Raw genomic sequence first — 24,847 nt, 5'->3', positions numbered from 1 at the left:
CAATTTGTACCCTGAATTACCCACTTCCTTACTTTTCTCTCCTACCCATTTAGTCTCCTGAATGCAAGCAATATTCACCCTTCTCCTTTCCAAGGTATCCACAAGCTCCATTAATTTTCCTGTAAGTGACCCAACATTCCAAGTACCAACCCTGATCCTCCTCCTATCCTGCTCCTTCCTAATTGGTCTCCTTCTATAATATCTTCTATTATTTTCTATGTCTATCTTGTGTTCTGTTCCACTATTTGTTCTATTATCTGTCTTATGGACTAACTTCTTTACCCACACCCGTCCATGATGTGGGAACCCTTGCTCACTTAACACCACACACGGGCGCCGGCATGGCGCGTCGCTTTCGGTGAACGCCCTACACCCTTGCATATTTATCACTACACCCGGGCTCCGATGTAGCGCGTCGTTAGTAGAGGACGCCTCAACGTTTATATCATTTGAATCCATATCATAGGGTGTGACGAAATTTTTACGCTGGTTGTCACCTACCGCAACCCTCCTCCTTTATCCGGGCTTGGGACCGGCTAAGCGCAAACTACTTAGGCTGAGTTATAATTCCCATTTGAATAAATAAAATTATTCCTTATGTGCTGGTTTGCTTGGAATTGCCAGTCTGTGGGGCCTTGAAAGGTATATATTTAAGGTATTCGAACTTTGCAGCATGCATATCAAGATGGCCGTGTAGAGGAAGTTGCATCGCCTCATCTCGGGGCTGAAGATGGAAATACTGTGATCGCTAAAAATATCAGGTTTGATGGAAGACTTTCTTACCCTTATGCTTCATAACCAACTGATTGCAGTCTCGTTTTCAATTGCTCTCTTATTATTGTATTTTTATTTGATAAATATATTGTACTTTCAGGCTTTCAGATTTCCTTGGTAGCTTGCAAATAAGTTGAATCACGCTGCTTAATAATTCCTGTGTAAGTGTAAGTGTAAGTGTGAATTAATAACTTCCTTTTTTCTGATCACTGATTTTAAGTGTGTGCATGTGCGGACAATTGCACGTGTGCAGTTGCATGCATAGGAACACTTTTACATGCATGCATGATCAACCAAAAGTATTCTAGTTACTTTTAACCCTGCTATCTTGAAATATGCAGGTTATCAGATAATGCAAACATATTTATATTTTCAACTTGTGAAAGGTCTTCAATTTCCTGTGTCAAGCTCTTGTTTTTTGTGAGGTAAAAGGCCATTGTTTATAAGTATGGTATTCCATTCTGACAGTTCATTTTTCTGAGGACCATTATCTTGCAGGGATTTTTCTGTGGCCTCAATATACCTGCAATGTTTCCATTTCCTCTTTACATCCTTCTGTTTGGAGATCAGAATTTTCAAGAATTCAATTTAATCGATTTCTTTTTTATCAATTCTTATGTTTGGAAACTTAATCAGTTGAAGAATTCAATTCTTTTTATGTTAAAAAAAATTATTTTAAAAGAAATAGAAATCATGCCAAAAAAATATGATTGTGTGAAAATTGAATTGAATTTTTTTTTGGCAAATTATTTTTTCCAAATTTAGCCAACAGCGTTTAACGTGGGATCTATTTGGGCTTTATAACCCTGCACTGCTTTATGTTTGCACAGTTGTTTGCATGAAAATTCATTTTAACGAAAGCTTATAAGCGATCAAAATAAAACAGTGGTTGGATGATGGGTCGCGGGTGTACTACAAGTTACTTGCAGTTCTTTTTAAAGAAGTGCTAAGCATGTATAGTGTCTGTATAGGTGTTACACGACATGTTTTCTTGTCAAATAACATATATATGTGTCACTGCAGTCACAGTGTGAATGCTAGCATCCTCTCTTTCTCTCTCTTCATTAGTTGGCCGTTCTGGCATAATTTTGGGGTCACTCGACATATACCTGCTTATCTAATGTGATGTGGCATTACTTGAGGGTATTTTCCCATAGAATATGCCCTCTCTAATTTTATAGTTGCTGTTGTTTCCAAAAATGCAGGATTACTTACTCGGTTGGGACTTAATTATGGGAAGCTAGAAGGTGTGTAACAAACTGCATATCACGTTAAGATGAAATAACAGTGAAGAAAATGTCAACCCCACGCAAAATTACATTTAATGATGAGTTATGAACTTGCCGATGAAAATCAATTTGAATAATGGATTTTTGCCAATACAGCTTACTTCCCTCACAGCAGAAAGGGAAGTGAACTATCTTTTGCTATAGGATTTGTTCCCCTTATCATCCTCAATGTTTGGAGGTATGGATATCATAATTTCCAAGAACTCGATTATCAGGGTAGGTGTGTCGAACCCATTTTAGATCTTCCTTGGTAAAGATTGCATTGTGTGGTTGACTGTATAATAATTTTGACATTGTGAAATATGTGAATGAGATTTTAGTGGAGTTATGCTATAGACTTGTGCTTAAAATTTCTTAAAACTTGCCTAGTTGTGTCAGTGGTTACAAACTGGATATTTACTCGTCTTCAACCTGAAACAGCTTTCAATTCATTGCTGTCAGAGACGAGAACAGCAGTGTTTAACATACTGTATAACGTTGTTATTAAGTTGGACTGGCAAATCGAACCTGAAATTGGTTTGGATTTGTATTGAGCTAAACAAAAAAAATTATCTGATGTGAATCGGTTGACTCGATAGTTGGATTAATGAACTGGTGTGATTTAATTGACTAGCTTGGTTCAACCAAGCAATTGGAGAAATTTTTAAGTGTTAGCAAGGAGAATTAATTCAGAACATGATGAAAGGCAATTAAACTAATTTAGTAGTTATTACATAATAATGTAATAAATTTTATAAAATAGTGGTTTTTTTTTAACATATAGTTAGTATTTTATAAATATTATAGAAATTTTTTATATATTATTTTACTCGAATATTTTTATATAAAAATTTTCAAAAATTATTAAAATTTTTATAAATATAATTTAATAAATGTTAAAAAATTTATTTTAAATGATTAAAATTAATTAATTGTATTTACTTATTTATTTATATTAATAAATATTATAATTAATTAATTTTTTAATAATACACTAATTGAGCTATTATCCATTAAATTAATTAAATTATTAAGTCATTCATTGGTCCCTTCATTCTTCTAAACCTAATTTAATAACATTAATGTTCACAATTGCTGCATCCCATCTCTCTCTCTCTCTCTCTCTCTCTCTCTCTCTTGGTGGTTAATGGCGTTATTTTAAAACTTCAAATCTGAAACCTGGTGCCCTTATCATCGCATAAGGTTGCTTGGGTTACTATTGATGACAATACAACTAGAAATTATTTATTGAATTGAGCATTTAAAATAAGCATTAATATATTTGGAGCTCTGTATGCTTTTGCTGTCTTCTTTCCATTCAATCATTTTAGTTTCAAACTTATTGCGACACTATACTAAATTTAATATATCAAGATTTTTTTTTTAAAAAATTTATTTATTTATTTTTATATTATTTTAGAGATAAATAGATATTTATTTCAATTATTGTTCTTAAATGTAATTAGAAATAAATATATTTGACATTTATTTAACTTTTAATAATAAATATATTTGGATATACAAATAATTTATAGGAGCAAAAATTTTTTCTTTTTATATATTTTTATAAATTATATTCTTTGCCCCTGAAATTATTTTTAGAGATAAATAAAATTACTTCCTTTTTGTTTTTAAATTTATTTTCATAATCAAATCTCTAATAATATTTATTAAAGACAAATTATCTTGTCTTTAAATATTAATTACAACATATTTATTTATCTCTATTTTTTTTTTATAAAATTTAATATTATGTCATTAATTTTAGCTTAAATATAATTTAAGTTTTAATATATTTGAAATATTGTTTAAATTAAATATAATTTAAAAAAAAAAAGCTAAAAAAGCCCACTTTTAGCATACCTTTAATTTGAATCGAGAGGAGGGTGGCTTCCCTCCTCCTAAGGCAATTTCAAAACGAAGTGGGACCAAGTCCCACACATCGTTCTTTTTTTTTAATAATTTTTTTTATTTTTTATTTTTTAATTTGAATTTTCGAGTCACATAAGTAGTTTATCACTTAATAATATCTTAAATTTAAAAAAAATGTTAAATTTTATTATATTTATTATAATATTTATAAATTTTTAAAATATAAATTTCATTAAAAGCAGTATTTAAAAAAGAAAAAATACAATTTCATTATTTTTATACGTATAAATATAATATAATAAAAGTATATATATATATATATATATGTGTGTGTGTGTTATATATTTAATTTAAAAAAAAAAATTGTTGTTCAACACTTTATATACTTAACACCTTACAAAATTTATTTACATATAGTTAACTAATTGTAAAAAAATTTTTGACATTTGGAAGAGGAAATTTTTAGTGATAAATTTAAATATAAATATATACATATATATTTAAAACTTTCTTATACAATAAAAGTGTACGTTATTATATTAGAAATAAATAATATAATATTTAAATACTAAAGAACTTCTTATTTAGACTCAATCTATCATATATCCAATATATAAATATATATGAGCCGTGTATTTAATAGGTGAATCACACTATTCATCTTTTGTCTTAAGTCTATAGTGGATTAGATTTAAGTAAAAAAAATCTTACAAACTAATTAATTTTTGCTTCAAAAAAATTATTTTTAGAAGCAAATAATATAACATTTAGAAACTAATAAAATGTCTAGACATAGCAATCTAAAGTCAAAAAGAAAAAACAATTAAAAAAAAGAAAATAAACAACTTTAAAATTAATTATGCAAACAGTTCAAAATTTGGAGTTTATATCAACCTGTTGAATTGCTAAAATTAAAATAAAATCAAAGTTTAAGGATTAAATTGATATACTCAATAGTTTTTGGGTAGAAATGAAAATTTATGTAAAGATTTGAAATTTTTTATCATTGAGATTATAAGTGTGTCTAATTGTTGAATAAAAAAAATAATATTTAGATTATGAAGATATATTAATGGTCCCAAAACTTAATCAATTATTAAGGCTCAAATATTCTTCAATCATTATTTTACAGTGGGTTCTCTATCTTGAAGCATAAACTATATTTTTTATGTACTTAGATCCACTGCAAGTTTTTGTTTTGTTCTGCATTATATCTTACCATATGAGATGGAATGCCAAGCAATTGGCAACTTCCTGGAAATTACTTGATTTACATTGATTGGCTAATCTTCTTATAATTCACCAACTTTGATACTTCATAGCCTATAAAATTGTATTTCAAAAGAATACATGACAAAAATTAAGGAATGTCAAGTATTTATCTTGTATGTTATAATTAATCTACGCTGATAAAAATAATTAAAAAAACAAATAAAAAGATTCTTCCTCTACCTCTTTAGCAGACAGATATTTATTCAGCTCCCAAAAGAAACCTTTCCATGACAGTTGCTTGTATATTTTGTTGGTATCCAGACTACATTTTCTTGAACCAGTTAGCTTAATAGTTGGTTTATTTTTCCATTAATTATGATGATCTTTCTAATTCTCTGTGTAAGCTTAGTATTTTACATTGCTTTCATGTTTGCATTTCTTCTTGTTTCTACCAAGTTCATGTTTGTTCTTCTTTGTGTATTTGGTCCAAGATTGTTCAGAGTTGTGGTCTTGTTCTGTTGTATTCTTTTCTTCTTCTTCTTTGTTGGCCAAGCCATAGATAAATCCATCGTCTCCATTTTGTGACAAGCAGATTAAAAATTCTCCAAGCTAACTAGAGGGCAGTGGCGTAGAGTTTATGGCAGGATGACAGAAATTATTATCCTCTCTCTGAGTTGGAGAAGTGAGTAGAAATATTCCTGAGAGTTACTGTACAACTCCATGTTCAAAGAATGATAAGGAAAATGTGCAGTTGATGTATTTGTAAGCTCCACAAATCTTGCAATTCCAACATTTTAACACCTTTTTGCAGATTTTTTTTTTTTTCCAATTACTTCATATATATATATATATAATTTGATTTATACATTTAACTAATAGAACGTTATTTTTCTTTTTCTTCTTCATTGAACTCTTGAACTTTACTAGCAAGATTCTCACCCACACTCTATATATATATATAATTTGATTTATGCATTCAATGATTTATCACAATTTTTTATAAGATTTTCTATAATTTTAGCTTTTCTTTTTCTTCTTCATTGAACTCTTGAACTTTACTAGCAAGATTCTCATCCACACTATATATATATATATATATATATATATATATATATATATATATATATATATATATATATATATGAATTCAATGATGTATCACAATTTTTGATATGATTTTCTATAATTTTAGCTTTTCTTTTTCTTCTTCATTGAACTCTTGAACTTTATTAGCAAGATTCTCACCCACACTCTATATATATATATAATTTGATTTATGCATTCAATGATTTATCACAATTTTTTATAAGATTTTCTATAATTTTAGCTTTTCTTTTTCTTCTTCATTGAACTCTTGAACTTTACTAGCAAGTTTCTCACCCACACTCTATATATATATATATATAATTTGATTTATGCATTCAATGATGTATCACAATTTTTTATAAGTTTTTCTATAATTTTAGCTTTTCTTTTTTTTCTTTAATGAACTCTTGAACTGTGCAAATAACATTCTTACCTACACCCTATATAATTTGATTTTATACATCCAATTAATGAAAAATCAATATGTCATTATTTTATGTAGAATCTATCGTAATTTTAGATAAGATTTCCCATAATTTTAGCTAATGTACCATTTATCTATTGAATAGATATATATACTCGGTGTGGACAAGAACAACTCCCTTTACGAATCAAATTAAGCTTATTAATTGTATTATTTCTATGTTAAAACTTTTTAATTTTATTTAAAGTTATTATAAATCAAATCAAGTCAGTTCCATATCAAATTAGTATATACAAATATTTATAACCAGAAATATTAAATCTCAAAATGCTGTTTCAATTTAGCTTGTTTTGATAGGCAGTCGGGTTGGGCATTCGGTTTAAACTGAATCGAACAAAATCAAATCATAAAAATTAAATTAAATAAATTAATATATTTTAGAAATCGAATCAAATCGAAATAAATAAAAAATTAAACTAAACTAAACCACTCTATTTAAGTTCGATTCAAATTGATCGGTTTTTGAGTTTTGATGAGTTTTTTAATTTAAATTTTATTTTTAAGTTATTTGGTCTAATTTTAACCTTGGTTTGAACTTAATAACTATTAATCAATGAAATTAAACAATTCATATATATATAATTACATATAATTCATAAATTCCCTATAAAAATAAATCAATTTAAAAAGTCAATAAAGCAATTTAGTTCGGTTCGGTTCAATTGATTTTTTTTTCTATTCAAAATCAAAGCAAACTGAAATAACCAAAATTTTTAAAATTAAAAATCAAATTGAACCAAATTATCTTAAACGCCGAACCAAATTACTGAATTAATTAAGGCGGTTCAGTTCAGTTTAATCGGTTCAAACCAAATAGTACTCACTTCTAATAAGCAGATTAAACATGGAGATAAAAATCAAATAAAAATTTTTGTTTAAATTTGATTTATCAAAAATTGAAAAAAAAAAATCCTAAAATCTAGTCTTGAAGCTCGGCATTTTGCAAACCATAGCAAATCTTTAAAACTCTCCAACCACATCTAATTTTGTTCATGGTTCTCCGTCTCTCTTTGAGATTGTTACACCATCTTTAGCCTCAGCTTAAACAAGCAATACAATGCCAAATACTGAAAAAGAGTGAGAGGAAACCACTAGGTATTATCGAACACCCACACACACAAACAAAGCTCTCAAAGAGAATATGCGACTGGTAACTCTGGATAATACTAGGGAAGAAAACTCAAGATATCTCCTGTCTCCATTACAATCCTTCAGACCAATATATACTGAAGGATTGTAATGGAGACTGGAGATATCTTGAGTTTTCTTCCCTAGTGTTATCCAGAGTTACCAGTCGCATATTGAGTTTTCTTATATATTGGTCTGAAGGATTGTAATGGAGACTGGAGATATCTTGAGTTTTCTTCCCTAGTATTATCCAGAGTTACCAGTCGCATATTCTCTTATATATATATATATATATATATATATATATATATATATATATATATATATATTGTTCTTTCCTCCTTTTGGACTATATTAAGAGCGAAGAAGAAGAAAGACAAAAAAAAGTTGATATCAAATTTCATAAATTATTGTGTTTATGCTTTTTTTTTTTTCTCCACTGTCAACTTATTTATATTTAAAAAAAACATATTATAATATTATTTATATTGATTCATATTGCGAGTGCAAAGTATCCAATTTAAATAGCAATCCAGATTTTTCAAATCAGCTAACATTCATGTAAATAAAATTATATTAAGTGCAACTCACATCATAATAATGTCACATGAAGAAACCGAAATGAAAATGGGAAGGAAATTAAAAGGGAAAATTGAAATTAAAAAGAGGGGGTAGTTCTTTTATAACTTATAAAACAAATTATTTATAATAAATAAATATGAACCCTTTTATTTATGTTCTCTTTATTTTTATGTATATATGAACTATATATGAACATTAATTATATGGATAAAAATAATAATAATAATAATAATAATAAACCAAATAAATAGAAGAAGGCCATCCAATTCCAACTCAATAATCAATATCCTTGAACATTCTCAAAAGCAAAAAAATAAATGAACCCAATCAAGAGTAGATAGATTCTAATCCATTTAAAGCTCGAGGAAAGCAAGCAGAGACAATAACAGGGAAGAACAAATCATAGCCCCAGACGCCCACAGAGTAAGCAGCTCCCTTGTCCATAGCTGGTGCTGGAGCTGGTGCCAATTCTTGAGCATTAACGCAGGCAAAATACATTGCCACAACCAAAAAGAAAGAAGCCAAGGCCTTGAAAGAGCTCATTTGTGCCATGGAGACAGAAAGATTTCTAAACAGATTAAAAAGGTTAAAGAAGACAGAGAAAGAAAGAGACTAGTGTTTATGTGATTTGATGAAAAGGGTTGGTTTTTAAAAGGGTATTTATAAGGACCCAAAATGAAGACTTGGAACAGCTTTTAGCGGCATATGTTGACAGGCCCGGGACAGGTTGAGGCCAGGAAGTAAAGGGGAAGTTTCATATCATATCATACGTGTGGTAGCCACATGGGCTTGTGAGTTTGTGTTGGTTGATCTTCTTCCACATTAAGGATCTTTAACGTGTGGTGAAAGTTCTGAAAGTAGAAATTTGAAAATTAGGCTTTGGTGTTTTTCTTTGAAAAGTTCTACCTTCAATGTCATATTCACCGACCTTTAAAGTCCAATTATAATTTGGTTTTAGATTCAAATTATGTTTAAATTTGTGCTACGTGGTTTGATTAAATTCAAAAAACTGAAATTAATTAATATTTTTATGAATTTAAAATAGATTTAAATCACTTCTCTCAATTTTAAATCAGATTAAACAATTTTGATTTGAGTTGATATTTTTAAAGAAAAAATTTTAAAATTTTTAATAAATAAATAGACTCAAATCAAATTGAATAAGAACCAAATTAAAATTCAAACAAAAATCAAAACCAAAACTATCAAAAAAAAAATTACTGTCCTATTTAAGATCCTTCATTTTAAAAACTAAAATCCCGAATTCTAAACTCAAAATCAATTTAAATTGGGTCCTTCGCCGGAACTGCTTCTTAAAATATGCAGGTTTAGACAAGATTCATGTGTTTATGGGAGAGAATAGATTAATCTTATATGGAAATCATTCATAACCAAAAGAGAAAATATAAATATAAATTGACCCATTTAAGTAATTTTATATTCTTTTACCATATCTTTTGTCTTTTTATTTTATCATATTTTCTTTATAACATGTCATATTGTTTAGTAAAAATGATTTTATATGATAATATATGTAAAAAAAAAAAAACTTAAATCTCATAAATAATAATTTTCCAGGCACACATGCATATTAATAATTTTTTTTCATTTTATTTATTCCTTAAGAGTAGATGATTGATTATCTATTCCTTGAAATTTTGGAATTAGTTTAATTAAAGAATTACAAGGGATATATATATGGGTGGATTTGAATGAGTTTATGTATTTTATTAAATCAAATTAATAAGGTCGATTTTAATAGTATTCAAATTAAAACCAACAAATTAAATTACAAAATGATATATGTTTAATTTTCAAATTAAACGAGTTGGATTCGATTTGAATGATTTTTACTTCGCTTTTTAGGCTTTTATAATTTAATTCTATTAAACCTTTTTTCATATATATATTATCAGTGGTAGATCCACTTTATTAAATTAATTGATCCTTTTTTTCATTTAAACATATGTGTTTTTAAATTTACCCCTCAATAAATTTAATTATGGACCCCTCTTTTTGTTAAACATTAAAATAAATGACTTATAATATTTTTCACATAAAAATATTAGTTAGATTGATTAAATTTTATCCTATTAATACTCCAAAATCAATTTGAAAATTTTATTTTTAATATGCATATTTCTTTTAATATATTCCCCTACTGTGCGTACATTAATTGAAAAATAAATCTTCATTTAAATTTATTCCAATTGATTAATTTGGTGGTTTTTTTTTTTTTTTACACCCCTACTAAAGCAATAATGAACTGAGGAATGGTGACAAATTAACAGCTTCCATACTTCTTCCTTACTCTAACCTTTCTTGTCAAAAATCTCCCGTGCTTAACAATCCCCATCCAACACTGAGATGGTAGGGAAGCCTCTGTATTTCATTCATATTTGCCTCAAAGCAACACAATCAGAACTCATCCAATAATACCAGGAAGAAAAAAAGGGAAAACCATGTAATTAATTAAGATGGAAATTGAAATGAATCTTTGTTTATCCAACTAACAATCAAATAATTATACATAAACTCTAGTGTATAAAAATAATCCTCATCATAATCATAGTGATACAATACAGCTCATATCAATCCTTTATTCCATTCTGTAACTAAACCAATGAATCAAATGAAAGTAGCTCTCAGCTCAATCCTTCAAAAAATCTCTCTTCAAATAGTATATTTGCAATAATATGTATATCCCATAATGTATAAACAATAAAAAAACCCATCTCAGATCTGGAAGAAAAATGAGATCTTTAGTGCTTCAAGAGAGCAAGCATAGACAAGAAGAGAGAAGAGCAAATCACAGCTCCAGACATCCCCAAAGAATAAGCTGCTCCCTTATCCATAGCTGGAGATGGTGCTGGTGACAAATCTCCCAAATCTTGAGCTGAAACAGAAGCAGCAGCAAAGACTGCCACTATGAAAACAACAGCCAAGGACTTGAATGAAGCAGAAGCCATTATAAATCTTGAAATGAAGATCGAAACAGAGAGATGTTTGATTATAAATCTTGAATTAGAGATGTTTGATTCTTGAAAAGGAGAAGTGAAGAGAAAGGAAGAGGCCAGAAAGGTATATATGGGGAAAGAAACCGTGTGGGGCTCCACAAAGAACGTGAACAGGTGGATGGGAAATCAAGAAACGCAGTTCAAGTCCAGCAAGAAAGCGGCCGTTGATTAAAAAATTCGAACGTTAATGGGCAGCTGTGCGGTGTCAGTGTTTCTTTTCTTAAACTATTAGGCAGCCGTTAACCTACTATTGGCTATGGTTTCTGGACTTCTACTGGGTCTCAGCCTCTCAGATCTTCGTTACGGACGAGGAAGAAACGGTCGGTGAGTCTTAATAGAATTCTTGGGCTCGACTGAACCATAGTTCATGGGCTATTTCTGCCATAGTATTCCTCTTTGCAGCCAAAATAGTTCCATCTTTTCCTTTTAATTCCCTCCTCATTGCTGTATTGGATAGTCCAACCAGGTTAAACCCCTTTGGATCCTCATCTGAATAGTAATTGAATTGACCCATTTGAGTTTGGGCTTTCACTAAACAAACCCTTATAAAAGAACAAGTTAATGCACATGAACATAAATATATAGGTTTCGGCTGAGCCTTTTTCTTTCATTTACCAATGATCCATTTCTTGATCCTCTCCATATCTGTTGAACTCACCACAAATGTGGATCCGGCCATTTTTTGCAAGCCTACGAGGGTTTCAGTACCATTAAACATTTCTTGCGAAGATCTTCTTTTCCACAATTCCTTCAAGAAAATCTCCTCAAGCCCATGTGCATCTTTTATCACACAGTGATTAGTGAGGCCCATGCCTTTATGAAACTATTGATGTCCTCCCGTCAGCAGCCAAATGGTGATGTGAAAGCCCAATACATATACCCATGTGAGAAAAATTGGAACCCTTTCATAATACAAGATTCAGAAATTTTCTCTCATTCTCTATATTATTCAAATACAATTCATTTAGGAATTACTAAATTAATCATAAAATATTATTACTATTATACAATTTTTCAATAAAATCAATATGCATACGATTTTATTCTATTTGTTAATTTTTCATCTCTTGATCAACTCCCCCCCACAAGACTCGTTCAAAAGCAATAGGAATTGAGGGATTTTACCATGCAAACCCAAAAATAGCTCAAGAAAAACGGTACTATGCCAAGAAAAACTCAACTAATCCACCTTTATATACCCTGCCATGCAGCCAATGTTCTTCAGGCTGCAAATAAACTCCATACTCACAGGCAGATTCGGCTTGAAGGTTTTCGATAATTTTTTCGAGCTTTTCTGTCGATCTCTGCCTAACCCGGAAATGGAAATGAAGAAGGTTGCCTGTGCTATCCTCTTCGCTGCCGCCTCCATGAGTGCAGTGATGGCTGAGGAGGCTATTTCTCCTGCCCCAGAACCAACAAGTGCCGCCTTGGCTAACTTGCCGGTTGTTGGATCTTTGTTCGGAGCCTCCCTTGCATCATTCATTGCCCTCTACCTCCAATAAAGAAAAAAAAAAAAAGAAAAAGAAAAATCAAAGAGAGGGCGAAAGTTTAAGAGCTTCAAGAAAAAGATGTTCTAGCTAGCTTTATTTGGTTAGAATTTCTTTTTTCTTTTAAATTTTATTTTATTTTATTCTTTTTTTTCACCTTGGAGATAGTTTCTCTTCCTCTCATGTTAATCTTTTGCTAAAATGGAATGGAATTAAAAAAACCTTAATTGTTATTGGGGTTATTAATTTAACTTTTATTTTATTTTATTTTATTTTTATTATTATTTTGTCGACTCCTGGGATCTCTGACTGCCACCCTATGTCTCGTCCAACTATTTTGACGGCTTTCTTTCTTCTCACTTCGGGCAAATATACACCGCCTATTCCTTCTTTGTTTTCCTCACAAATGTCCAATGGTTTAAGAGGGTGCTAGAGCCGGGCGAATGGAAGCCCACAAATTTCAACTCCACCATTTCGTGTCTTTGAATCTCAGCCAAATTAAAAGCTAGGGAATGTCTACGTGGTGGATAAAGGAGGTATGGGGTGGCCAAGGGCTCTTGATGGGAGAGATTATTCTGTGATTTCATATCAGCATTTAATATGGAATGGTAAATTAATTATGGAGTAACAATTAAATATAAAATTATAATTATTATTTAAAAAAATTATTTTTAACACAAATAAAACTGAATTTTATAAAACTCATTATAACATAATTATTATTCTATGATTAATTTGTCATTCTATATAAGCTATCCTACATGCAACCATTGTTGTATGATATAATTTTTCCTTGATGACGTTGGAAACGCAGTGGACGACGAGGAGACAACAGCTGGTTCCTCGTAATTCTTTCATTGATTTCATGAGTTTTAGGTGAGCAAAATTAGCAATTCTGCTTAATTGAAGATAAAGTAAGGCAAGGTCTCTGTTTTGTGGTGGTGGATGGCCAGTAATTTGACCGGAAGAAATTGTGGGCTATTGAAATTTTTTTATCTTCCCTATTTTTTTGTCAACTATTGGGGGCCCTCCCTCCTCTCTATTTTCTCTCCTGTCGTGATGGGTCATCTGTTCGTAGTTTTTAATTTTTTGCAGCTTTTGTAAATTGTCTCTCTTTGAAGCAAGTTTTCACTTTACTCCCCTGTCGTTTGGAATCAGACCTTGCAAAATTGAGAGGTAAGAACTACCCTCTTTGTTTGCCAAGAAAAGAAGGGAAATAATAAGTGAAACAAGAAATTGAATGAGAAACTGTGGATGGCGATGGTGACAGACATCGAGAGATAGCGGCACACGGCTGGAGTTGGGACTAAGAATTGAGTATATTATTTTGTTGTGTATAATGTCAACAAGAAACAATGAGAATATTGTTTTGTTGTGTATAGATTTGTTCGAGAATTGAAATTTTTGTTCATGGAATGCACTTTTTTGTATTCATGTAATTTAAGAGAGAGATGGTGAAGAGGAAGGAAAAAAAGAGAGGGATGGGCAGGTGAAGGAGTGACGAGATCATTAACTTTTTTTTTCCTCAAATTAATGTTAAGAGAAATATTGTATTACAATATTGTTATAGTGTTTGTTTGACATCATAGTCGAAATTGTTTTTCTAAATAAAAGTATCATTTTAGATGTTATAAAAAAATAATTTTAAAAAAATTATTTTATTATTTTAATATTTTTATGATTAAAACTTATTAAATTTAATTTTAAATTATTTTTTAATACTCTTTAATTAGTACATTTAAAAAAATAATTTTCTACACAGCAACTTTAATGGCAATACTAAACAGCCTATAGTTTCTATAAATTCAAGGGGGATAGGTGAAATTTATTAGGAACAGCAAAAGGGTTGGGTTCACTTTCATTTCTATCCCACAAGAAATCGAGGTCAAATTTGAAATTTTTGATTGAGGTTGGTGTAGATTTCACTGTGATTTTTTTTAATTTATTATATAATATTAATTTTATTTATTAATAAATAAATTATAAATTAAAAATATAAGTTTTAAATATAATTTTAATATATATATATATCTTAAAATAAAAAATAATAATATATTATTTTCATATTAGATTATGAGAATTTGGGATGAGAAGACTTTCTACTAGTTCCTGTTTCGCACAATATCAAGGTCAAGGTCAAGGTTGGGATAGAAAAAAATTGATCGGAGTGCAAGGCGAATTGAATTGGGTTTATAAGCAATTGTCTTTTCTAGTTCTTTCCCCCCTCCCTCCTCAGATCTACCTAGCTTTTGTAGGTTTTCTACTTCAGAAATACCTAAATCCACTTTATAAAACGTAGATTACTCTACAAATGTTCCTCGTCTAGTCTATACAAATTTACAAAACAAGTTTGTTCAGGTTGAAACCCAAACAGAGTCAGAACCTACTTCTCCTACTTTTTCGGCCATTACAGAAAATATAAACAATGAACTTAATGTGCTTGAAAAAGAATTTAAAGTAGACAAACAATATTTGCATGATAATTTTTATTCTCCTAAAAATCATAAAAAGGAAATGTGATTTTTCAAAAATTTCAATAATCAAAGGAAAGAAATTCAAAAAGAATATTATGACTTTATATACCAACATAAAGTTCATATTCTTTTCTTTGACTGGTTTAAAATGTATGCCAAAAAACATAACATTTCATATTCATTTTCAAAACTTCCAAAAAATCAAATGCAGTTTCAAAACCTTCTTCTTTGGTATCAGAGCCTGGGGGGGAAAAGGTTCTATTTAATTGACTGATACCAAAGACGCACTGGGATCGAAAGGGGGATGAGCTAATAAGGAAGAAATAAAATCTAAATCTTGAACAATATATAAATAATTAAAGAAATAAACAAAATGCACAAAAAAAGGAAATTTTTAGAAATGAAAATTAAATTTGTAAGTGTAAATATGAAGTGTGTGTATATATATATATATATATATATATATACAAATGAAAATTAAATTTGTAAGTGTAAATATGAAGTGTATATATATATATATATGCAAATTAGGCGGTTAAACAGACTATATGCATGTAAGATTTGTAAATTTTGAAAAGAAAAGAATTGAAGAAAAACTTACTTCAAAACTTTATAAAATTTGTAAGTTTTGTACAAGGTTTTGGAGATGTAATTCCAGGCAGGACTTTTATAAAGGATGCTCAGCACATGAGCTTCCTAAGATCTACTACAAGGAAGTACAGGGTTTGTAGGTTTTGTAAGTAAGGCAGAGGTAGGACAGGGATGAATGACCTTCTTCCTTCCTTCGATGCCTCGGGTGAGCTTTCTTCAGAGTCTTCTTCAGAGTTTCTCGGATTTGAGAGAAATGGAAGAAGTCTTGAAAGAAGAAGCTTGATTTTGCGTTGGATAAGTGCCTCCTTATATAGAAGTGACCAGGGGCAGTTTTATAATTTTTGGAATTTTGAACAATATCTGCCACTTACTTTTTCATGTGTGAACAGTGCTCGAATAGTGTCTGAATAGTTGTTCCTGTCGGGTGAATAGTACTTAAACAGTTCTTCCTGTTGTCTTCACATGTGAATAGTAAAAGTAAATAGTGACAGGTGAACAGTATCCTATCAGATTTTTTGTAAGAAAAAAAGTAAAAGTACAAAATTATAAGAGTAAAGATAAAAGCAAAAAAATTCAAACAAGAATAAAGAAAATGAAAAGTAAAATGCATAATTTTACCGCCATAAATTTCTTTTGCCGGTCTTAATTTTTTTTTTTACAAGAGATTTTGTATATGTGAAGAGGTTCCACAACCTTCTTCATCATCGTCTCCCAAATCTATGATGGGTTCTAAATCAAAATCGACTGCAGAAGAATTTGTTCTGTTTTGTAATAATTGTTCCATTATCGCAAAATATTCTTCATCACTTTTAGCTCCCACTAATCTTGCCATAGCATGTGATATTTGGGCGAAAAATAACTAGTTTGAAAGGTTTTGTACAGGAGTTGGTGACAAAAGGTTTTTCCCCTTAAACCAATTTTTGATGCCTTGATTTGTAATTGCTTCTGGGACATATAGTGAATCCCACCATTTTACCTTGAATCTTTTGATGATGGTGTTTAATCCATCATGGGGTCGGAATTCTAAGAACCAGATTAAAACCCAAGGTAAAAAAAATTTTGAAGAAAATAAGAGAAGAGGCGGAAATCTTTTCTCTTTGGGTGAAGGTTTGTAATGGGTTTTGAAAAGGTTTAAACTTTCTTATACTTCTGGTGTAAGGATTTCAGGTAAGACACCAAAATACTTCCACTATTGAGCAAACCACGATGGGGTTTTGGAAGGGTCAAATGTTTTTTGGAAATAGAAAAGCCAAGAATGGTTATTCTTATGGTTTTGTATGAGGAAGGCATTGTACCATGCCTACTGGTAGTCCCAGTAATTAAAATGTTGGCAATGGTCAATTCTGTTTTGGAAAGATAAAAGGAAAATTTTTAGTTTTATAAGTTCTTGTCCCCAATCAGAAGGATTAAGGATGTTTTGTATGTGGCAAGTTGAATATGCCGAATCAGCATGGTTTTCTTTTAAATAAAAATGTTTGAATTTAGCTGAGCCAACAAATTCAAGAATTGCCTGGTATTAGGCTTGGGTCTTGGTAAGATCCCATGGTTTGTAATGTCATCCATTTGGAAAAGCTTTTGAAATTGCTATAGAGGCGTCTTGGTGTGAGAATTCATTCTCTATAATCAAAACATTTTGAAAATGGTTTTTTGTAATCCACTCTGAAGACTTCTTTTTTAATTTTGTCTAGGAAAAAACTATTTGAGAAGAATTCGGTTGGGAAACACTTGTATGAAAATCAATTTATAAAATCTCATTTGCTTGAGAAATGTTTTGAGAAATGATTTTTTTAGAGGAAGACTCTCCTTTCTTAAGGGTTTTGAAAATAGGTTTTATAGATTTACCTTTCTGGGCCTGATTGGCCTGAGTTATGTTTTGTAAGGCCTGAAGGACTTTAGGAGATTGGGACAGAGATTCTATCCATTTTTGAATCTGGCTATCTGTTTTTGGAGCCTAAGATTCAATGAATTTTGTATGGTCTTCTTCTTCTGCTTTGACCATGTCTGCCCAAGTTTGAATAGGTTTTGCAGAAGAGTTGGCTGGTTTTGTAGGGTTTGGTTTTGTAGAGGCTTTAGCTTCAGCTTCAGCCTTGGTATTTTTCTTTCTAGGTATTGGCCTGTTTTGAAGAAACTCTTTGGTTAGAAAGTCTGGGATGGAATTTGTATATCCTTTTATAAATTCAATTTCAAAATAAAAAATACTTAAAATTGCTTGCCATCATGCAAAAATCTATTTTAATGCAAGATTTTGAACATCTTTTTGCAAAATTTCTTTAGCGGATTTGCAATCAATTCTAAGTAAAAATTTTTTATTTAGTAAATCACTTTGAAATTTTTGTATGCACTGACAATTGCACGTAGGGTGTACGGTTGAGAACGCGATTCTGATTCTGAACGCGGTTCAGGTTCAATAAAATCATGAACCTGAACCAAACCGTCATGGGACGGTTTGAAAGACGATTCCTGAACCGCCGGTTCCGGTTCGAGCCCCGGTTTAAAATGGTTTAAAAGATGGTTCAAAAAATAACAGTTCAAGACGGTTTGGAAGCGGTTTTAGAGCGGTTTAAGAGCGACTTAAAGGAAAAAATTAGAGGAAAATTTTATTGATTTATAATTTAAGTTATATTTGTAAAAATATTTTAATTTTCTTAGAAATCTTTTAATCAAAATAAAATAAGAATAAAAAGAATAAAATTAACTTATTTTTAAGAAAAATTTAATAAGCAAAGACTTGAACTTATTAAAAACTAGAGATGAAATTAATTTTAAAAAAAAAATTAGAAAAAGGTACATGAACTTAGTTTTGCCTATGTATCCCTTTAGGATTTAGAGGAATCAAAATTTTCAGTTATAAGTTGAGAGAAGGGAGATTGAGGTGGTTTGGTCATGTGAAACGTAGACATAGGAAAGCTCCAGTTAGACAAGTAGAGCACATTGGGTTAGAGAATAGAAAGAAAAGAATAGGTAGACCTAAACTGACTTGAAGGAGAATAGTACAACATGATCTAAAAATATTACACATTTCCGAGGATTTAACCCAAAATCATTTAGAGTGGAGAAAGAGAATCCATATAGCCGACCCCAATAAATTTTTGGGATAAAAGCTTAGTTGAATTGAGTTGAGTTGAGTTGAGTTGAGTATTACTTGCCATTTTTTAAAAAATTATATGATAATTGATAATTAAAAAAATATAAAAGAAAAAAAAATCAAAATAGAGGATATTGAAAATTTTATTGAATATATAAAATAATAACAGAGTAATTAAGATAGCATTAAAAATTTTAGTGAGCATATAAACTAATAAAGTAGGAGAATTATGAAAGTACTGAGAATTAAAAGGAGTGTAGAAAATAATTATTTTGAAAATTTGAGAGAAATTGAAAGAATATTGAGAATTAAAGAGAGTGTGGAGAATAATTGTGTAGAGAATTAATGATATATATATATGAATGAATTAGGAGTGGAGTGAGGTATTTATTGAATTTCTTTATATTTAAACCGCTAGTTTGGTCCGGTTTAGAACCGTCGGTTTAATCCGGTTTGGAACCGCCGGTTCACGGTTTCTAAAAAATATGAACCTGAACCAAACCGCAGAAGGACGGTTTTGGTCCGGTTCGAAATCGATTCCGGTTTTGACCGGTTTCGGTCCGATTTTGATCGAACCAGTTCCGGTTCAGTTCCGGTTCGAAACTGAACCGTGGCCACCCCTAATTGCAAGAATCTCTTTTTTAATGGTAGAGTTTTTCTTTTGACAATCATTCCAATGTGCATAATGGAATTAAACAATTTATTCTTTTCCATTTTGAATCTGTTTTAAAATTCCACCATAACCTAACTCTGAGGCTTCTATTTCGACTACCTTAGGGGCTAATGGATCTGCTAAATGCAAACAAGGAATGGTTTGGACCTGTTATTTTATGTGACGGATCACTTCAGTGTGATGATCTGTCCATGAAATAGGGTTTTTCTTTAACCTATCATGCAAGGATTTTGCTAGACGGTTAATATTTGGACAAAAATCTAAGATATAATTGAAGCTACCTAAGAATCTTTGTAGTTGGGTTTTATCCAAGATTTTATCAGGAAATTTGTTTGCAAATTCTAGACTTCTCTCTATTGGAGTAATGGTTCCTTGGGATATGTAATGACCTAGAAACCTAACTCTAGTTTGGAAGAGGGAAATCTTTGATTTTGAAATGGCAAGGCCTTTTCATTTTGTAACAGAGAAGAATATTATCAAGTGTTTAAAGTGTTGTTCAATTGATTCTGAAAACACGAGAACATCATCTATATAGACTATACAGAATTTTGAAAATGAATTAAAATTTTCATTAATAATTCTCTGGAATTCTGATGAGGCATTTTTCAAGCCAAAAGGCATGACTTTCCACTCATACTGTCCAAAGACAACTGTGAATGCAATTTTGTATTTATCTTTTAGATCGATTTGTATTTGCCAAAATCCTCATTTCATATCAAATTTGGAAAATACAAATGCAGAATGAAGTTTTTGTAAAAGATCTTTTTTGTTTGGAATTGGATATCTGATCCATTTCAAAGCTTTATTTAAGGGTTTGAGGAGTGCCTCTTTCTATTTCTGAATTTTTATTCACATAAAAAGCTGCACAACTCCAAGGAGACCTAGATTCTGTAATTAATCCATTTTTCTTCAAATCCAAAATTTCTGAACGACAATGTTGTTCCAGTTCAGCATTCATTTGGATAGGCCTAACTTTTGTAGGTATCTGTTTTTCATCGAAACCATTTTCATATGGCAAATCTACCATATGTTATTTTCGATTCCAAAAGGCATTTGGTGAATCAGAATAAATTTCTTTTTCAATTTGAGTTTTGAAATAAGAAAATTTCTTTTTTACCAAATCATTTTGTAATTGTTTTTCAATTCTTGTTAAAGAAACATCTTGCTATAAATACAACAGATATTACTTTTTCCCTTCTATTAAAACATTAATCTCATTATTATAAATGGAACAAGCTTTTACAACATTCAGATTTCTTGTTTTTGGTTTTGTAACGAAAGGGGAAACAAGAGTTTGTTTTGTAGTTTTGAAAGAGATATTATTATCGTTAACCTTGTAAGGAGTTATCAAGTTGATGAAAGGGGTCCCTAAGATTATACTATGATGAATATCTTGGACAATTACGAATGAGGTTTTGAAAAGAAAATCACCATTAGCTATGGAGGCTTATGTCTTATAGCTAATAGCCATTTTCGAATTATTTGCTACTGAAAGTTTTTCTGTGGTTTTTCCATAAAATTTCTTTGGAATAATTCCTTCTTTAATACAGTTCAAATCTGCTGCTGTATCAAATAAGGCAATTGTATTGATTTTGAAGTCTTTTGAAAAAACAATGGCAATTTGTATTAAATATTTCCTGGAAGTAATCTGGTTGAGGATAAAAATAAAATCTTCTGGAGGTTTTTAAGTTTCCAAACTATTTTCTTTATGTAACACCCCTGATTTTTTTATATATTATTATGGGGCTTCGTGTAGGTATCCTCAATTCGCGGAAATTCGACAGTTGTCCGGATCTGTGAATTTCCGGCCAGACAGACCAGCTACCGGAAAAGTCTCTGAATTGGATCGAGGTTTTGGCTACTCCACCATTGTCAAGCATCACGAGCGCATTCCTGAAGTCGAGATCGGCAAAGGTAAACCCGAACCTTGCTTTTTCGTAATTTTCTAGTGCTTAAATAGGATTAAAAATCCATAAAATATTCGTGGTAACTTAGAAAATTACGATTCTTTTTGCAATAGCTTAGTAATATTTCTAAGGACCGCGGGGCAGAGTTTTATAATTTTTAGAGCTTATTTGAGTAGTTTTTGCAAAAATGATCAATTATAAGGACTAAATTGAAATTTTACATATTGTGATGGATGATTGATTTGATGGGCCCAGGAGGGGCTGTGTGATGTGATTGATTGTGGATATAGAAGTGTGTTTTGAGCCCTTTTGCAGGTTGGGTAGGTCCTAGGTATAGGGGAGACTCTGCCGGATTTTCGGCACGACTTAGGACGTATTGGGTCTTTTCTTGATTTGTATTGAGTCATTTGTATTAAATAATTGTAATATAATTGTCAGGTGAGGCGGACCTTCTTCCTCCGCCCGCCACACGGTGATTGCCGTCAAGTCTGTGAGTAGAATATTAATTTTAATTGTAATTTCGATATTATTATATGTTCAAGCATGCCCATGCATCACTTATATGTATATATTTATGTAGTTAAACTCTAGGCACAATTTATGTTGCATTCATAACTGTTGATGTGCCATGGATGTTGTTGTGGTAATTTGGAGCAGTGTGCGTGCGTTGGCGTGCGTGTGATGTGGTGTGGACTATGGATAGGACGGGTAGTCACGGCTTGAGTTCTTCGCTGGGAACCCGATCCTTCGAGGGGTAGTCACGGTTTGAGTTTTTCGCTGGGACCCTCAATTTGGTTTATTAAGCGAAAGTCCGGCTTGAGTTCTTCGCTGGCACCAGGTTGGATTTAAGAGAGCTGTATAGGGGATTAGTTCCCATATGTTATGATTGATGCTACAGGGTGCGTGAGTGCTCCAAATTACCTTTTTGATGTGATGATGTGAAAATGTTGTTGCTGTTGCATTTCACTCCACAGGTTGCATTAGTACTAGATAGTTATAGAGATTATGGTTAAAATTGATATTTTACTCTCTGAGTCGAACGCTCACTCCTGTTCAATATTTTTTCAGGCTACAGGAGGATTTTATTGTGGTTAACCTGCTTTTCTCCTTCACAGGTTATTTATCAATAGTTTTGTAATTTTATTTACTCCTAGAATTTCCGCATGTGTTAGAAATATTTAAATGATTCGGGTCTGTAATATAAATTGTCATGTGGACCTGTAAAATTATATGTATGTTTGATGGATTGGATGAGGGAGCTGAGCTCCCATTTATTTTATCTTGATATGAGTATGTGGAGGGTGGTAGAGCTCCCAATTGATGATATATTTTGTTTACAGTCGGGTGAGTCAAAACTCCCGTTGAAAGGTCCACTTTATGGCCGAACTCTCTCCGTTTATTTTCTTGAAATTGGTCCCAAATGGTCATTAGAATTGGGTAAATGAACAGGTAGGATTACTACGTGCCTCGGGGCTTTAGGGTGGCCAGTCCTAGTCTTGCCCATAGGTTGGTCGTGACAAATGTGGTATCGAGCTTAGGCTCCAGATTCATAGGAAAAATTATCTAAGTGTTGGGAAGAGTCTACTAGGAGTCACATGCGGAGTATAGGATTACATTTGTCTTTTCTGTAATTCTTTGTTTCTAGATTCTACGTTATACCTCGGGAAATATAAGATTACCTCAGTTAGTGTCTTGATTTTCGTGGAGTACATAGAAACATGAAATAGATTTAGCAAACTTATTGAGGTCTACCTTGGAAACACGTACTCAAATAAATACTATATTTTCGTCAGTATGGGTTTAAATGGTGTGCCCATTTCGTGCAAGGCACGAGTACATAAAAGTGAGTCTTGAAAGTACAGTTGCCCTAGATAAGGATGAGGATACCATTCTTTGGCGGTCATCGATGGATGACCCGCATGAGAATAAGTTTATGATAATAGAAGATTCAAGAGAGATAAGAGATTAAGAGACCTAGTCTGCCAGGACGTATCGTAGTAACTATACAATATTCTCGATGTCTGTTCTGTAAGCTGCAGATTACAGTACCGACATGAGATTATTGTGTAGAGCTGCGTACTTCCCTGTAGTGCTTATGATGAGGATGTTGTAGGCAGTCTCTGTTTTGGTACAGTAATGCCAGCGAGTTCTATATCTGCAAAGGAGTTGGGAACTCCTGGTTAGGGATCTAGAGCTAGAATATCGAAGGTCACAGTTGGGTGGTAACTAGAGTCAGTGACCCAGTTACCCTAGCATGAGCTAGAGTTACAGTAAGAGTTGCTATCAGACCAGAGGTTTCGGACTAGTTGCAAAGTAAAGGTGACACCTATAGAGTGAGACCATCTAGTCTTCGGTATGGAATTTTGGATGGTTTTTGCAGTATGACAAACATTTTGCTTAGAGCTTAGTGAGAATAGTATACCTTGTGTGTATCGATGGAATAAAGTACAACCCTACTACCTAGAGAAGGTCGAAACTATGAATATATGATTCTGAGCTATGATATGATAAGAGAGACATTAGTTTGACATGGTTTTGGGCAAGGTGGTAAATGTAGTACCTTTGTTGCGACAAGTTAGGGTATAGTCCTATCTTTTGAAGGATCGAAAGTTATTACTAATAATGGTGACCCACAAAATAGTGCCCCGGATGGGTGTAGAGTGTGGTAGAGAGTAGTTGGCTCGGGTATCTGGAGAGGATACAAGTTCCATTATAGAAATCATATATAATCGAATCACGATGGATGTAAATCCTTTGAATTGGATGACGGGTTTGGGTGCCCGAAATCTTAAGTTTTGGAATTGAGTAAACATGGAAAATAATAATAATAATAATAAAAATAATAATAATCAATAAAATTACTGCAGAATCAGTTCTTGAGGTAGTAAGGGTATTATGTAAGCTAAAGGATAAGAATAGAAATCATACGATAAAGGTATGACTGCAATTTCCTGAGTTCCTTTCTGACTTCATATTGTTCAAACAGTAGTAAAATCTAATTATAATAGTGTTAAGAGTAATAAATTAGCGAAGATAAATCACAGAAAGCCAGTAGATAGAGAAAGTGTAGAATGAAAATTGGGATAATTGATTACAGATGCAATATAATCTAAGTGCCAGTGGGAGTACTAGCTAGAGTGGTCAAAGGACCAAATCTGAGTATACGGACATATGATAACGCGATAGAGACTCTGAAAGATATAGTTA

General features: G+C 31.4%; 1 protein-coding gene and 1 long non-coding RNA gene across 2 annotated transcripts; both read left to right on the top strand.

Annotated features, from left to right (window-relative positions):
* Positions 1–569: 569 nt before the first annotated feature.
* LOC131182200 (uncharacterized) lies at positions 570–2,423 on the top strand. Its single transcript, XR_009150447.1, has 3 exons — positions 570–761; positions 875–941; positions 1,116–2,423. It is a non-coding gene; the product is annotated as an uncharacterized LOC131182200 (long non-coding RNA).
* A 10,138-nt stretch (positions 2,424–12,561) lies between these two features.
* LOC131182440 (arabinogalactan protein 23-like) lies at positions 12,562–13,152 on the top strand. The gene has a single exon (XM_058151993.1). It carries the CDS (start codon positions 12,629–12,631, stop codon positions 12,923–12,925), a length of 297 nt encoding a protein of 98 aa, XP_058007976.1. The 5' UTR covers positions 12,562–12,628; the 3' UTR covers positions 12,926–13,152.
* Positions 13,153–24,847: the final 11,695 nt, after the last annotated feature.

Source organism: Hevea brasiliensis, chromosome 8 (genome assembly GCF_030052815.1).
Source record: "Hevea brasiliensis isolate MT/VB/25A 57/8 chromosome 8, ASM3005281v1, whole genome shotgun sequence".
Classification (NCBI taxonomy): domain Eukaryota; kingdom Viridiplantae; phylum Streptophyta; class Magnoliopsida; order Malpighiales; family Euphorbiaceae; genus Hevea; species Hevea brasiliensis.
Note: the sequence above shows the minus strand (reverse complement) of the source record. Positions and strands in the feature narration are given on the sequence as shown.

Excerpts from the sequence above, each read along its gene's own strand:
- LOC131182440 (XM_058151993.1), top strand. The coding sequence starts at position 12,629 with ATGCAGCCAATGTTCTTCAGGCTGCAAATAAACTCCATACTCACAGGC.